Source organism: Scyliorhinus torazame, chromosome 14 (genome assembly GCF_047496885.1).
Source record: "Scyliorhinus torazame isolate Kashiwa2021f chromosome 14, sScyTor2.1, whole genome shotgun sequence".
Taxonomy (NCBI): Eukaryota; Metazoa; Chordata; class Chondrichthyes; order Carcharhiniformes; family Scyliorhinidae; genus Scyliorhinus; species Scyliorhinus torazame.
Window position 1 is genome coordinate 9,296,631 of NC_092720.1, and position 13,321 is coordinate 9,309,951.

Genomic DNA, 13,321 nt, shown 5'->3' on the forward strand with positions numbered 1-13,321 from the left:
GGAGATTACCTGGCTGGGTAGGTAGGAACGTTGGGTAGCGTTTGGAAGTATTTAGTGCTATCCTGTTGTTACGATGTGCAACAGCCTGATGGGCCAACAGGTCTTTTCCTGCCCATAAATTCTGTACTTTGCTACAAAGGCAACCCCTGTATGATTGAGCGAAGTAGCAGTCGCAGGACAGTCCGGGGTTTGGAGAAGAGACAAGACCAAGGGCCGGATTTTACCCTTTGTGTCAGGACTCTGTGTTACATGGAAGTCATAAAACTGCACCGTGTGGGGTCAGTCACACGGCTGCAGTTTTCCCCAAGTGGGCCAATTAGAGTGTAGGTTAGCAACGAAGGACGGTGGACGGGCTCTGAAAGGTGGTGGGCCAACAGGAGATGGTCCAGCGAGCAGCAGCAGACTGTTTTCCCAGGTAAGAAAGGGAGAGGGTGCCCAAAGCTGGAGGTGTCCGCTCTGCAACTTCTTTAATTTTAAACAATGCCACCAGCCACCGGGCCACCGTCGGGTAGGGCAATCCTCTCCAGAGGGCGGACTGGAGCCATGGCTCTGACCAGGTAGGTGGGGTGGGCCCCAAAGCCTGCTGCCTGGAGCACCACCACCCACAACACCCCCCCCCCCCCCCGACACCCACCAGCCTCCATGCCACCTTCCCGACAACCCCCCACCCCACATCACCCCCCACCCCACGCTCCCCAACCACCACCAACACCGCACCACTGGCATCAAGTTACACACCATCCTGACTTGCAAATATATCTGCCATTCCTTCTCTGTCCCTGGGTCAAAATCCTAGAACTCACTCCCTGGCAGCACAGTGGGTGTACCTACGCCACATGGACTGCAGCGGTTCGAGAAGGCAGTTCCCCACCACCTTGCCGAGGGCAATTAGGCATGGCCAATACATTCCAGCCTAATAATGCCCAGAGCCCAAGAACGGATCATTAAAAATGTTCCGCCGTTGGTGCCATTGTGACCAACTGCCAGCACCGCTGAACATACCGATGTGGTCAAGGCGAGACACTTGGCAGAGCTTTTTTTTGACGAAGTGCAGGGAAGGAGGGAAAGGGGAAGGCGAGGTAAAGAAGGGAAACTGATGGAATTCACCTCGCCCTCCAGCCACCCAATGGCTGTAGAGCCAGGTGTTAAAACCGGTCTGTACACAAGATAATCAATTAAGATGAGGAATACCTGCAACGCTTCCATCACTCAGGCAATGACAACAAAGTTTAGATGCTACATTTGAAAGCATCTCAGCTCCCACCATCAGAAACATGCTATCTTACTACCATCCAAACAAGGCAAATTGAGGGACAATTGGACAATTTGAGGGAGTCAAGCCAGCTGGTGATTGGAGCACCAAACATACCCTCAACAGCTATCAGAAAATAAATTTACATTCATTACCAATCTGATCAGAATCAGCAAGTAAATGGAGATTATTGGTGTCCAGTTGGTAACCAGAGGAGACAGATTTTCAAGGTCAATGTCAAGAGATGTGGAGATGCCGGCGTCGGACAGGAGTGGGCACAGTAAGAAGTGTTACGACACCAGGTTAAAATCCCACAGGTTTATTTGGAATCACTAGCTTTCGGAGCGCAGCTCCTTCATCAGGTGATTGGGAAGTGGGTTGATGAAGGAGCAATGCTCCGAAAGCTCGTGATTTTAACCTGGTGTTGTGAGACTTCCTGCAATGTCAAAAGAGGCAGGCAGAGGTAAAGGGAGGATATTTTTTTAAGGCAGTGATCTGCAAGTCGCTGCCTCAAAAGGGCAGCGGAAGCAGATTCAGTAGAAACTTACAAAAGAGAATTGGCTAAATGCATGCAAGAGGAAAGTCTTGCATCTTACAGACCAGTGGTGAAAGGGAAGGGGAGTGGGATGAATTGGACAACAGCACAATGGACCGAGGAGCTTCTTGCTGCACTGAGTCCATGATCTTACCCTACATTCCGGAGCCGGAAGTTTGCAACTTACATCATTGCGTTTCGAGCCCAAGATGAAAGAATGTTTTACAATAAATTTTACAGTTAGCAGGATACATGCAGTGACTGTGTGGAATCACATTGGGAGCCCCACATCTGGCCAGGCAGTGTCATCCATTTGCCTGTTGCAAAGAGGTTCCGACCCCCATCACCAAAATGGATATTCCCCGGGTAAACGATGGCCATTCTGCCAACAACTCTCCTCACGAATGGAGATATTTTCAGGAGATTGCAGTGAGTGGGACCATTTCTTGTCTTCAACCTTTCTCCCCAAACATGTCCCACTTTATTGCTCCACCCGGCTGATTATTAGCTTCAAACTCTTCGCTTCAATCTCCATTCATCCTCGATCCGCTTGGTGACTCGGGGACTGCGGTACGGGCACTATACCCCTCACTTAACTTGCTCAGTTTATTTTTTTTCAATTACACACAGACAAAGAAGCGAAAGTCTGGCTTGTTCTTCTAGCTAAAGCTATGAAGTCATGTTTTAGCGATCTCTTTGTTCAACTCTCGCAGTTATCGACTGGATACATACCTCTCGGATAATGAGGGTTCCGTCTCCTGAAGTGCTGCTGTAGAGATCAGATGGCAAAGCTCCCTTTGGCATGCTCACCAGTCCCACGCCATATTCCTCATTATACTGTTCGCTGTTGCCTGGTGCTGAGGTCGGCCTGCAAGGTAAGGGCCCAGACTCAAGAGCAGGAAGTTTATTTTCGCAATTGATCCCACAGCCGCTGAACCAAATTTCCATTCTTAATAGAAGAAAGGAGAGAGTGGGAGAAAGGAGAGGGAGTGGGATAGAAGAGAAAGGAAGCAGAGAAAGCGAGAGAGGAAATGAGAGAGAGGGAACGAAAAAGGGAGGGAAAGGAAGGAGAGAGAAAAGGAGTAAAAAAACAAACAAGACTCGAACTTCTCGAGTGCCTTTCACAACATTCCAAAGTGGAGTACCTGTAGTCATTGCAATGCAGGAACGTAGCAACCAATGCACGGGGGCAGCATGGTGGCACAATGGTTAGCACTGCTGCCTCACAGCTCCAGGGTCCCAGGTTCGATTTCAACCTTGGGTCACTGTCTGTGTGGAGTCTGCACGTTCTCCCAGTGTCTGCGTGGGTTTCCTCCGGGTGCTCCGGTTTCCTCCCACAGTCCAAAGATGTGCAGGTTAGGTGGATTGTCCATTATAAATTTCCCCTTGGGGTCCAGGGATATGCAGGTTAGGTGCGGGGTTAGGGCGGGGGGAGTTGGCCTAGGCAGGGTGCTCTTTCGAAGGTCTGTGCAGACTCAATGGGCTGAGTAGCCTCCTTTTGCGCTGTAAGGATTCTATGGAATCTACGCTGAGCAAGGCCCAATAAACAGCAATGTAATAAGTGACCAGATGTTTGAGATGGTGGATGGGATTCCTCCGTCCTGCCACCCTGACACCAGAAATTCCCAACCGCCGTCAACGGATCTTTCAAAAGTCCGTAAAATTTCCCACCCCACCTGTGACAATTCCCATGGCGGTCAGGACTGGAAAATGTACCCCAATCTTTAGTAGATAAATTCTGGCCACGACACCATGGAAGACCCCTCTGTTCGTTTGAATATGCCAAGAGATGTTTACATTCAGCAGAGGGCAGACAGGGCCTGCCGTTTAATATTGCATTTGAAAGATAGCAGCAATGCAGCATTCCCTCAGTGCTGCTCTGTGTATCCACACAATTGCTACAGTGCAGAAGGTGGCCATTCAGCCCATCGAGTCTGCACCAACCCTCTGAAAGAGCACCCCTTCAAGGCCCACTCCCGCACCCTGTCACCGTAACCCAGTAACCCCATCTAACCTTCGGACTCTAAGGGGCAATTTAGCATGGCCAATCCACCTAACCTGCGCATCTTTGGACTGCGGGAGGAAACCGGAGCACCCGGAGGAAACCTACGCAGTCACGGGGAGAATGTGTAAACCCAACACAGGCAGGGACCAAAGGCTGGCATCGAACCAGTGTCCCTGGCGCTGTGAGGCAGTGTGCCACCGCGACGGGGTAGTCAGCCTGGATCTTGTGTTCAAGTCTCTGGGTCAGGGAATGGCCCCACAACTTGCTGACTGCGAGGCGAGAGTGTTTACCCATTACAGGTACAGCCGAGACCTTGTGTGATTTGGAAGTTTCAATACAATTCATGCAAGTATGTGCTTTGCTCATAAATCCCTGACAGAAACAGGTTGTCAAACAAAAAACCTGCTCCCGAACAAAACGCACTTTCAAAATGACGAGGTGAAACTCTGGTCATTAGTGGATAATTCAGCACATGGAGGCCGTGAGGATGTTTGTACAGCTCTGGTCACTGCGTTCTAGGAAGGATGTGATCACACAGGCTACAGAGGAGATTGATAAAGATATTGCCAGGAATGGAGAATTTTAACAATGAGGAAAGACTGGATAGGTTGGGATAATTTTCTTTGGAGCAGAGGAGAGGCTGAGGGAGATTTAATTGAGATGTCATAAATTATGAGAGGCCGAGATCGAGTGGGTCGGAAGGATCTATTTTCCTTAACCGAGAGGTCCGTAAGCAGGGGGCACAGATTGAAAGTAATTTGCAGAATGATTAGAGATGAGTTGAGGAGAATTCCTTTCATCCAAGAGGTGTTTGCGGGGGGGGGGGGGGGGGGGGGGGGGGGGGGGGGGTGGTCAGGAACTCGGTCTGAAAATAAGCAGAAACCCTTATCGTATTAAATCAAACACCTGGGTACACACCCGAGGAGATGGAACCCTCAGGGCTAAGCTTCAAGATCAAAATGAGAATGGAATTCAGCTGAATATATCCATCACCCAACAGAGACGCAGTGGGCCAAACACCTCCTTTTGTACCGCACGTTTTTCTCTGCTTCCGTCTCGATCTCTTAGACTAATTCTCATGCATATAACCAATTCATGGGGTCAAATACAGGCCAAATATTCCACTTTGTCTAATTCTTAACTTTTTTAAGCTCCTCCCTACACCTCAAGTCTCAGACGTCTTCTTGATCTCAACGCTCCCCCAACTGTTTGTCTTTTTATCACTCCGAGGTTTTGGATGACAAGGCCAGCGAATATTACCCATCCCTAATTTCCCTCAGGGAGGTGTGGTGATCCTTCTTCCTGACGCTGGATGGCTTGCTAGGTCATTTCAGAGGGCAGTTAAGAGTTCTCCACATTGCGAAGGGTCTCCAGTTAAATAAAAGCCAACCCGATTAAGGACAACAGTTTTCCTTCCAAAAGGGACATGGTTGAAACAGAGGGGTTTTTATCTGACAGTTCAGTAGGTTAATGGTCCGGAGTCTTCTGGATGGGTGGGGCTCGGACCCCGCCATCTGATGAGTCAGCGAGGAACACATACATGTCGGTTCAGAAACCCTAATGCCATATTACGCTCTAATAAGCGTTGATTGGGGGCAGCAGGGGTTAGCATAGCTGTCTCACGGCGCCGAGGTCCCAGGTTCGATCCCGGCTCTGGGTCACTGTCCGTGCGGAGTTTGCACATTCTCTCCGTGTCTGCGTGGGTCTCACCCCCACAACCCAAAAGATGTGCAGGGTAGGTGATTGGCCACGCTAAATTGCCCCTTAATTGGACAAAAATGAATTGGGTACTCTAAATTTAAAAAAAAAGCGTTGATTGGGTATGGTGAGACTTCAGTTAGGAAGTCGCGCCTTGGAGGGCTGCTGGCCAATCCAAATGGCCGGCAGCTCTCCAGTCCCTCCAGGCACAGCGCTGCAGTGCTGGAGGAGGCACTGCAGGGAACCAAGTGGCAGGAACCAGAGGACAGGTAAGTGGCAGGGGTCCCAGGGCACTTTAGGAAAAGCCTGGAGAGTCACCAAGGGACAATCGGGATCTCGGGGTATAGGCTGGTGGGAGGCGTGGGGGGGGTGGGGGGGGTGGAAAGAGGTCTGGAGGTCACTGGGACTTACCGGGAGGGTACCCCCAGTAAGGAGGAAAGGGCTTCTGACGGAGCCCACCCCGGTTCGCGTCAGTGATCGAACTTTGCTCAATTATGGGTTTGCCCCTCTGAGCTGGCGTCCGCCTGCGATCCGAAATATTCAGGCTGGGGGGGGGAAAAAGGACCTAGAGTGGTCATTACGTGGCCATTTAAGGGGAAGGGCGTGCTTGCCGTCTGGGGCTCTGACTGTCCCAGTGTAAAATCGTAACCAGATTGGGGTGGCGGGAATCTGGAGGGAATCCCTTCCATGCAATTGCACGCTTCTCCCCCACCTCAGAATGGAATTTCTATTCCCCAGCATCCTCGGTGCGATTTGAACAGGTCTCCAGGTCATTGGTTCCAGCCTCTGGATTACGAGTCTGATAACATAACCAACCACTGCAACAACCATTCCTGGCTGTAACTTTATCCGTGACTGCATGTTCCGTGTTGACCTGCTGGTTGGACAAAGTGGTATTTTAAGACTTTCCTTACATTATCCTGGGAATATCGCTGACTGGAACTGTCCCATCCTGGGCCTCATTTTCTGCATCTTCTTCCTCCTCCTCCTCCTCTTCCTCGCTGCTTTCCGACTCTTCGCTGGACGATGAGTAGTCGGTGACTTTAATAGGAGGCCGGGATGACTCTTCATTGCGCAGTTCCCGCAATTCTTTGGCCAAAGCGGTCAAGTCCTAAGAAAATATGGAACAAAAATATATATTAATTAAACTCCGGAAAGCTGCTAAGTACAGGCACAAGCCGTAATCACAAGAAACTAACGTGACAAAGCAAAGCGATGGCATCAGAGGTGGAGAATTATTGTCAATTGATTGAGCAAAAGCTCAAAAGTGATAGAGCAGGGAGTGGGCTTGACTATAGGGTCATTGAGACTAAAGAGATGTTTCCTGCTCCTCCTCGGAGCTCAGCTAGCTTCATGTTTCCTCACTACTTCATCCCATTTCCAAGTCCAATTGTTATCTTGGTAGGTTTTATTTTGGAAATATTTTTGAGGAAGGCATTACTGCCAGCCACTGAGTAATGCTATTTGAATCTTGAATGTCGTGTGTATGAAGGAAATGCTGAGGATAAAGGAAACAACCAAAATTCTTAAGGAAGAAAGGAAGGTCAGTGATCACGGCCGTTTTTTGGGAGATCCAGTCAACCATGCTGGGACGAAGTGGGGGGGGGGGGGGGGGGGGGGGGGGGGAGGAGAGGCGCTGGGAGAAATAATGGGGGGACTGGCAGAATACACGGAGCGGGCTACAACCTTTCTATTTGAGGTCTGTGTAAAATTCCGGGTCTTGCTCTTTCAATGGGGTTAAAAGTTAAAGTTTGCTTGGCGCCTGACAAACAACCTCCTTCAGGTAACCAGTTGCCCACAAAATATATTTTTCCCTGGCTATTTGCTTGTCAGCATCAGTATCGGCAGAACTTTAAACCCAGTGCTCGCATTGCTTCAATGAAATCCATGCCAGAGAAGACAACGGCAAGCAACTTTGGGGAAAATACATTTGACTGGCCTGGAAGATGTTGCGATTATGCTGTTTGATTCCCCTGTTTCTCAGGATGCTCGGGATACATGGTCCTATAAACACAATCGACCAGTTTAAGTACCCACATTAAATTCAGAACTATAACTCGACAATGTAACGTGGAAGGTGCCCCAACCAATAGACATGGTCCAAAATCAACACCAAACACCTGTTCCTTTCCTGTCGTTACCTTGATGGGACGTTAATGACACTCGATAAGTCTGTTGGCTGCAGGATATGGCTCCACAGTTGCTGACTGTCCTCTTCTACCTTATCCAAAAGGCCAATGAGCACAAGTGTGCGTGCCAAAATAATGAGCAATGGCAAGCTATCTGACTGCAGAAATCCCCAATTTCTGCACCTTTAGTTTCCAGAAGAGTTCACTGGAACCATCAACGGAAACCATGGATGTTTTTTCCAACGATTATCCCAGGGCATACAGGTTAAATGCCGCATCCTTACAGCCCCCCTGCCTGAGACCAACTGTCTCAACACACAACAGTGGCTGCACAAACAGAGGGAAATGGTTCAGATTTAACTGCCATTGTTGGGACTGAACATTATGGGGGCTGGGGGCGTACGCATGCCCCCCCCCCCCCCCACCTCTGGAGCTGCTGGCCAATCCATCAGTCCCAGCAGACGAGGAAAGGCACCAGTGGTCACTGCTGGGACTACAAAAGGAAATGAAGATCAAGGCCCGTGGATTCCTGGAGCAGGCAAGTCCGGGTTCTTGGGGCGGGAGGGTGTTTAAGGTTACGTGAGAGGGGATGGCTTCAACAGAGGAGTGACTGGTGGTGGGGGGGGGGGGGGGGGGGGGGGGGGAAAGAGGGGGGACGAGTTCTAATGGGGACCACCACACAATTGGCAAAGGCAATCCCCACAGAGCGACCACCCCTTCATTCCTCTCCTTTGAACATTTAAGTCAGAAAATTTGGCTTCCATTCCCCACGTGTCTGCGTGGGTCTCACCCCCATAACCCCAAAGATGGGCAGGGTTGGTGGATTGGCCACGCTAAATTGTCCCTTAATTGGAAAAATTTTAAATTTAAAAAATAAGGCTTCCTGCCAACCTCCCTCCTGCCCACGGTGACGTTTCATGGTGTGAGTGCCGTAATATCAGGGCCAACTGTCTTGGTAACCGGCCTGATTGAACCTTAATTGTTCATCTAAATACGGAGCACAGGATTCATGTTTCAGTGCCCTTCCGCCCATCCCTGACCTCACCTCCACACCGGACCCTCACCTCCACCCCGGACCCTCACTTCCACCCCGGACCTCACCGCCACCCCTGACCCTCACCTCCACCCCTGACCCTCACCGCCACCCCTGACCCTCACCGCCACCCCTGACCCTCACCGCCACCCCTGACCCTCACCGCCACCCCTGACCCTCACCTCCACCCCTGACCCTCACCTCCACCCCTGACCCTCACCTCCACCCCTGACCCTCACCTCCACCCCTGACCCTCACCTCCACCCCTGACCCTCACCTCCACCCCTGACCCTCACCTCCACCCCTGACCCTCACCTCCACCCCTGACCCTCACCGCCACCCCTGACCCTCACCGCCACCCCTGACCCTCACCGCCACCCCTGACCCTCACCGCCACCCCTGACCCTCACCTCCACCCCTGACCCTCACCTCCACCCCTGACCCTCACCTCCACCCCTGACCCTCACCTCCACCCCTGACCCTCACCTCCACCCCTGACCCTCACCTCCACCCCTGACCCTCACCTCCACCCCTGACCCTCACCTCCACCCCTGACCCTCACCTCCACCCCTGACCCTCACCTCCACCCCTGACCCTCACCTCCACCCCTGACCCTCACCTCCACCCCTGACCTCACCTCCACCCCTGATCCTCACTTCCACCCCTGACCTCACCTCACATTCCTGACCTCATCTCACATCCCTGACCCTCACCCCCACCCCTGACCTCACCCCCACATAACGGGATAGAATGGAAGCCCCCAACTGCGGGAAACACATCCCCCCCTCCCTTGGGGACACGAGATTTAGCACTTGGTTGTAAGGTGGGAAATAAATATTCCGTGGTACACAACATTTCGGAAAGACAGACAGAATATAAAGGAGGAGGGGGAGCCCTGATAGCGAATGTAAACGTAGCGACAGTCCCAGGTGACCAGAGGCTGCTCTCCCTTGAAATGAAAATGAAATGAATGAAAATCGCTTATTGTCACAAGTAGGCTTCAATGAAGTTACTATTAAAAGCCTCTAGTCACCACATTCCGGCGCCTGTTCGGGGAGGCTGGCACGGGAATTGAACCGTGCTGCTGGCCTGCCTTGGTCTGCTTGAAAAGACAGCTATTTAGTCCAGTGAGCTAAACCAGCCCCTAGTTTAAGGGAGCTGCTTGTGGGAACTGACCGGCGGTGATTTAACCCGAGGGTCACCAAACCTCAGGTGAGGGGCGAGGTTGAGAAGGTGGGGCCTTCGTGGAGAACCTCAGCCGGTACGGGATTTGAACCCTCGCTGTTGGTATTGCGCCGCGTCACGAACCAGCCGTCCCGACAACTAAGCTGGTTTCACATTCCGGCTAACAGTGCACTGTGGGGCGAGAAACGGATTCACCCAACAGTCCGAGACTCAAATAGAAGCAAAATGCTGTGGATTCTGGAATTCCCTATGCAGATGAATTTTGGCATCGGAACCTATTCTCCGCCCAATCGCGTTTCAGCATCAGCCAACGGAGAATCCCGCCCGTTGCGTTTGGCCTTTGCAAAATTGCGTGGTTTGGGGATAGAATTCATGCACAATTTCAGCTACACAGAGACACCCGAAGCAATAAAGGTTAAAAGCAGCAGACACGGCCTTGTTGGAACGGAATATGCCAACCTGTCTCTCACACAAAACATGCAGATGTTCAGAAGCTAGCATTTGCAAAGCGTTAGTCTGACCATTTCTGCCTACATTAGTCTGCATTGGGGAAAGGGTTCGGGAAGAATGAAGCCAGTTGATAAACTGGCCAACACAAAACGTAGTAAACAAAGAAACCCAGACAGGGTTATTCTGTGAATCTCAATCATCCTTCAATTAATCACCAATTCTCCAGGCCAGTGAGACTGAAACGGTCAGGTCCCAGCATATAAACTGTTACAGTTTTCCCCAATAAATTGGGTCATTTAAGAACCACAAGGGAGGTGAGAAGACATTTGGGAAAAAAAGAGTTGTTACAATTCAGAATGTATTATTACCTGAAAAGATGGTGGAAGCAGATTTAATAATAACTTTCACAAAGGAATGATACCGTATATTTCAATTGGAAACGTTTTGCAGGGTTATGGGACTAGAGTTTGGGATTAATTGGATATGCAGTTCAAAGACAGATGGGCCAATGGCAGAAGATTCTATGAACTGAATATTTTACGGTAATCATGAGGTTGTCAGATTTGCTCCAAACAACAGCGACAATCTAAAGACATCCGAAGGATCACAGAGGTTGACACAATAAAGTCATAGGAGCAGAATTCGGCCACTCGGCACATCGAGTCTGCTCCACCATTCAATCATGGCTGATATTTTTCTCATCCCCATTCTCCTGCCTTCTCCCCAGAACCCCTGATCCCCTCATTGATCAAAGACCTATCTGTCTCTGTTTTAAAGACACTCAGTGATTTGGCCTCCACAGCCTTCTGCGGCAAAGAGTTCCACAGATTCACCACCCTCTGGCTGAAGAAATTCCTCCTCATCTCTGTTTTAAAGGATCGTCCCTTTAGTCTGCCATTGTGTCCTCTGGTTCTTGTTTTTCCGACAAATGGAAACATCCTCTCCACGTCCACTCCATCCAGGCCTCGCAGTGTCCTGTAAGTTTCAATAAGATACCTCCTCATCCTTCTAAACTCTAAAGAGTACAGACCCAGAGTCCGCAACTGTTTCTCACACGACAAGCTGTTCATTCCAGGGATCATTCTTGTGAACCTCCTCTGGACCCTTTCCAAGGCCAGAACTTCCTTCCTTAGATACGGGGCCCAGAACTGCTCACAATACTCCAAATGGGGTCTGACCAGAGCCTTATACAGCCTCAGAAGTACATCCCTGCTCTTGTATTCCAGCCCTCTTGACATGAATGCTAACATTGCATTTTCCTTCCTTACTGCTGATTGAACCTGCACGTTAACCTTAAGAGAATCGCGCCCAAGGACTCCCAAGTCCCTTTGTGCTTCCGATATCCTAAGCATCTCCCCATTTAGAAAATAGTCTATGCCTAAATTCCCTCTTCCAAAGTGCCTAACCTCATACTTTTCCATATTGTATTCCAACTGCCACTTCTTTGCCCACTCTCCTAGCCTGTCCAAGTCCTTCTGCAGCCCCTCCCCCCCGCTTCCTCAATACTACCTGTCCCTCTATGGATCTTTATATCATCTGCAAATAACAAGACTGTGTTCTCCAACCTTTACCTCAAAGTCAACAGAAATGTTTCAATTGAAGATCTCCGCACTGTTCCTCCAAACTCCAAACACAACAAGGACAGTTCATTGACCAGAAAGTTAGCTTCTTCTACAGAGCAGGAAGATTGGACCAAACTGCCTGAAGCCCACTTGCCCAAAGGGAGTGTCAAAGACATCTTCAAATTGGCTGCCACATCCCAGCCAGAATGGAGATGATTGAGTAGTTTTCCCATTAACTAAACTTGACAACTGCATTGCTGCCGATGACTGAGGGCGATTTTGTGCCGTTATAATTTTGTAACTGTCCTCCCTGCTCAGAATTTATCTGGAGAATTCACCCGGCTTTTATTGGGAGATGTTGCTGTAGTTTTGGTCCCGGGTCCCATTTGTTGTTGTTCTTAGAGACTCTTGTTTAAATCGGCTTTGTGAATTAATAAATTCTTGTTGTTGTAAAATAGACTGTTTATTGTGAACCCTGCCAGAAGGTAGCTCATCAATTCCAACTCATTGGCTAACGCAATGGATCTTGATTCTAGGGATGGGGCAGTCAGTGTTGGACATTGTACAGAGCAAGGAATAATTCTGCACTGTGCTCATCCTCAACTTTCCAAACTTGGATACAGTAGATCCTTAGCTCGAACTTCCACTGCACAAGGAAACTGTGAATTTTTCTTTATCCACTGCCGCCATCTTTCAATCTTAACCTGCTAAAATGGAGCCTCATCACTGCAGCGTGACCTGAAGAGATAGCTAAATACAATAGTCTCAAATTGCCACAAGCAAGGATTGAAATCTCGACCCGAGTATTATCAATATGACCCAGCTATACCGGGTAACAACGCTAACAATGATGGACTATGGGCTGTCTTGCTAATCTAAAATGATATGTCGATTGGATGAGATTACGAGGGCGTGGAGGAGGCTAGTATGGAGCATTAAGTGTAAATTTTTCTGTGCCGTCAATTCTATGCAATGGGGAAGTGAGTTGGGATGGGAGGGAGGTAATGTTCACCTCTCGGTCATTATCCAGCGACCATTTTTGGAAAGTGCAAATGGGGACAGGACAGGGGACCTTCAGTTGTGGTTTTCTAACAAAGACGATGACCCAGGCTCGGGGGAGCAGTGACAGAGTGTGAAGACAAGTGGCTGGATTCTCCGTTTCAGGGACTATGTCCCCACGCCATCGTGGAAACTGTGGTCTTTTACGGCAGAAAGACTGCCCCCCCCCCCCACCCCGCACTTCCGGGTCAGAGGCCGCGCTTGTGCACAGTGGCGGCCTCAGACCGCGGATCTGGAGCGTGGAAATAGTGCTCCCGATTGGCCGCTCGCGGGTATCACGAACGGTGGGTTCATGAGTGGTCCAAGCCGTTGGGAATTTGGCCTGTCCGGGGCGGCGATAGCGGCGCGGGCCTCAGGCAATGGTGGTGGATACGGGCTGGTTTAGCTAGGTTAGGGATGCAGAACAAGGCCAG

The 13,321-nt window shown here is 50.2% G+C and overlaps 1 protein-coding gene across 20 annotated transcripts in view; it reads right to left on the reverse strand.

Annotated features, from left to right (window-relative positions):
• Nucleotides 1–13,321, reverse strand: part of LOC140389512 (TRAF2 and NCK-interacting protein kinase-like) — a 302,323-nt gene that overhangs the window by 29,546 nt on the left and 259,456 nt on the right. For all 20 annotated transcript variants that reach the window (XM_072473662.1, XM_072473663.1, XM_072473661.1 and 17 more), the window contains 2 exons: nt 6,405–6,601; nt 2,520–2,655 (listed from right to left, as the gene is read on the reverse strand). In XM_072473662.1, coding sequence (XP_072329763.1) covers nt 2,520–2,655; nt 6,405–6,601 — 333 coding nt within the window. The remainder of the gene's footprint in view (nt 1–2,519; nt 2,656–6,404; nt 6,602–13,321) is intronic.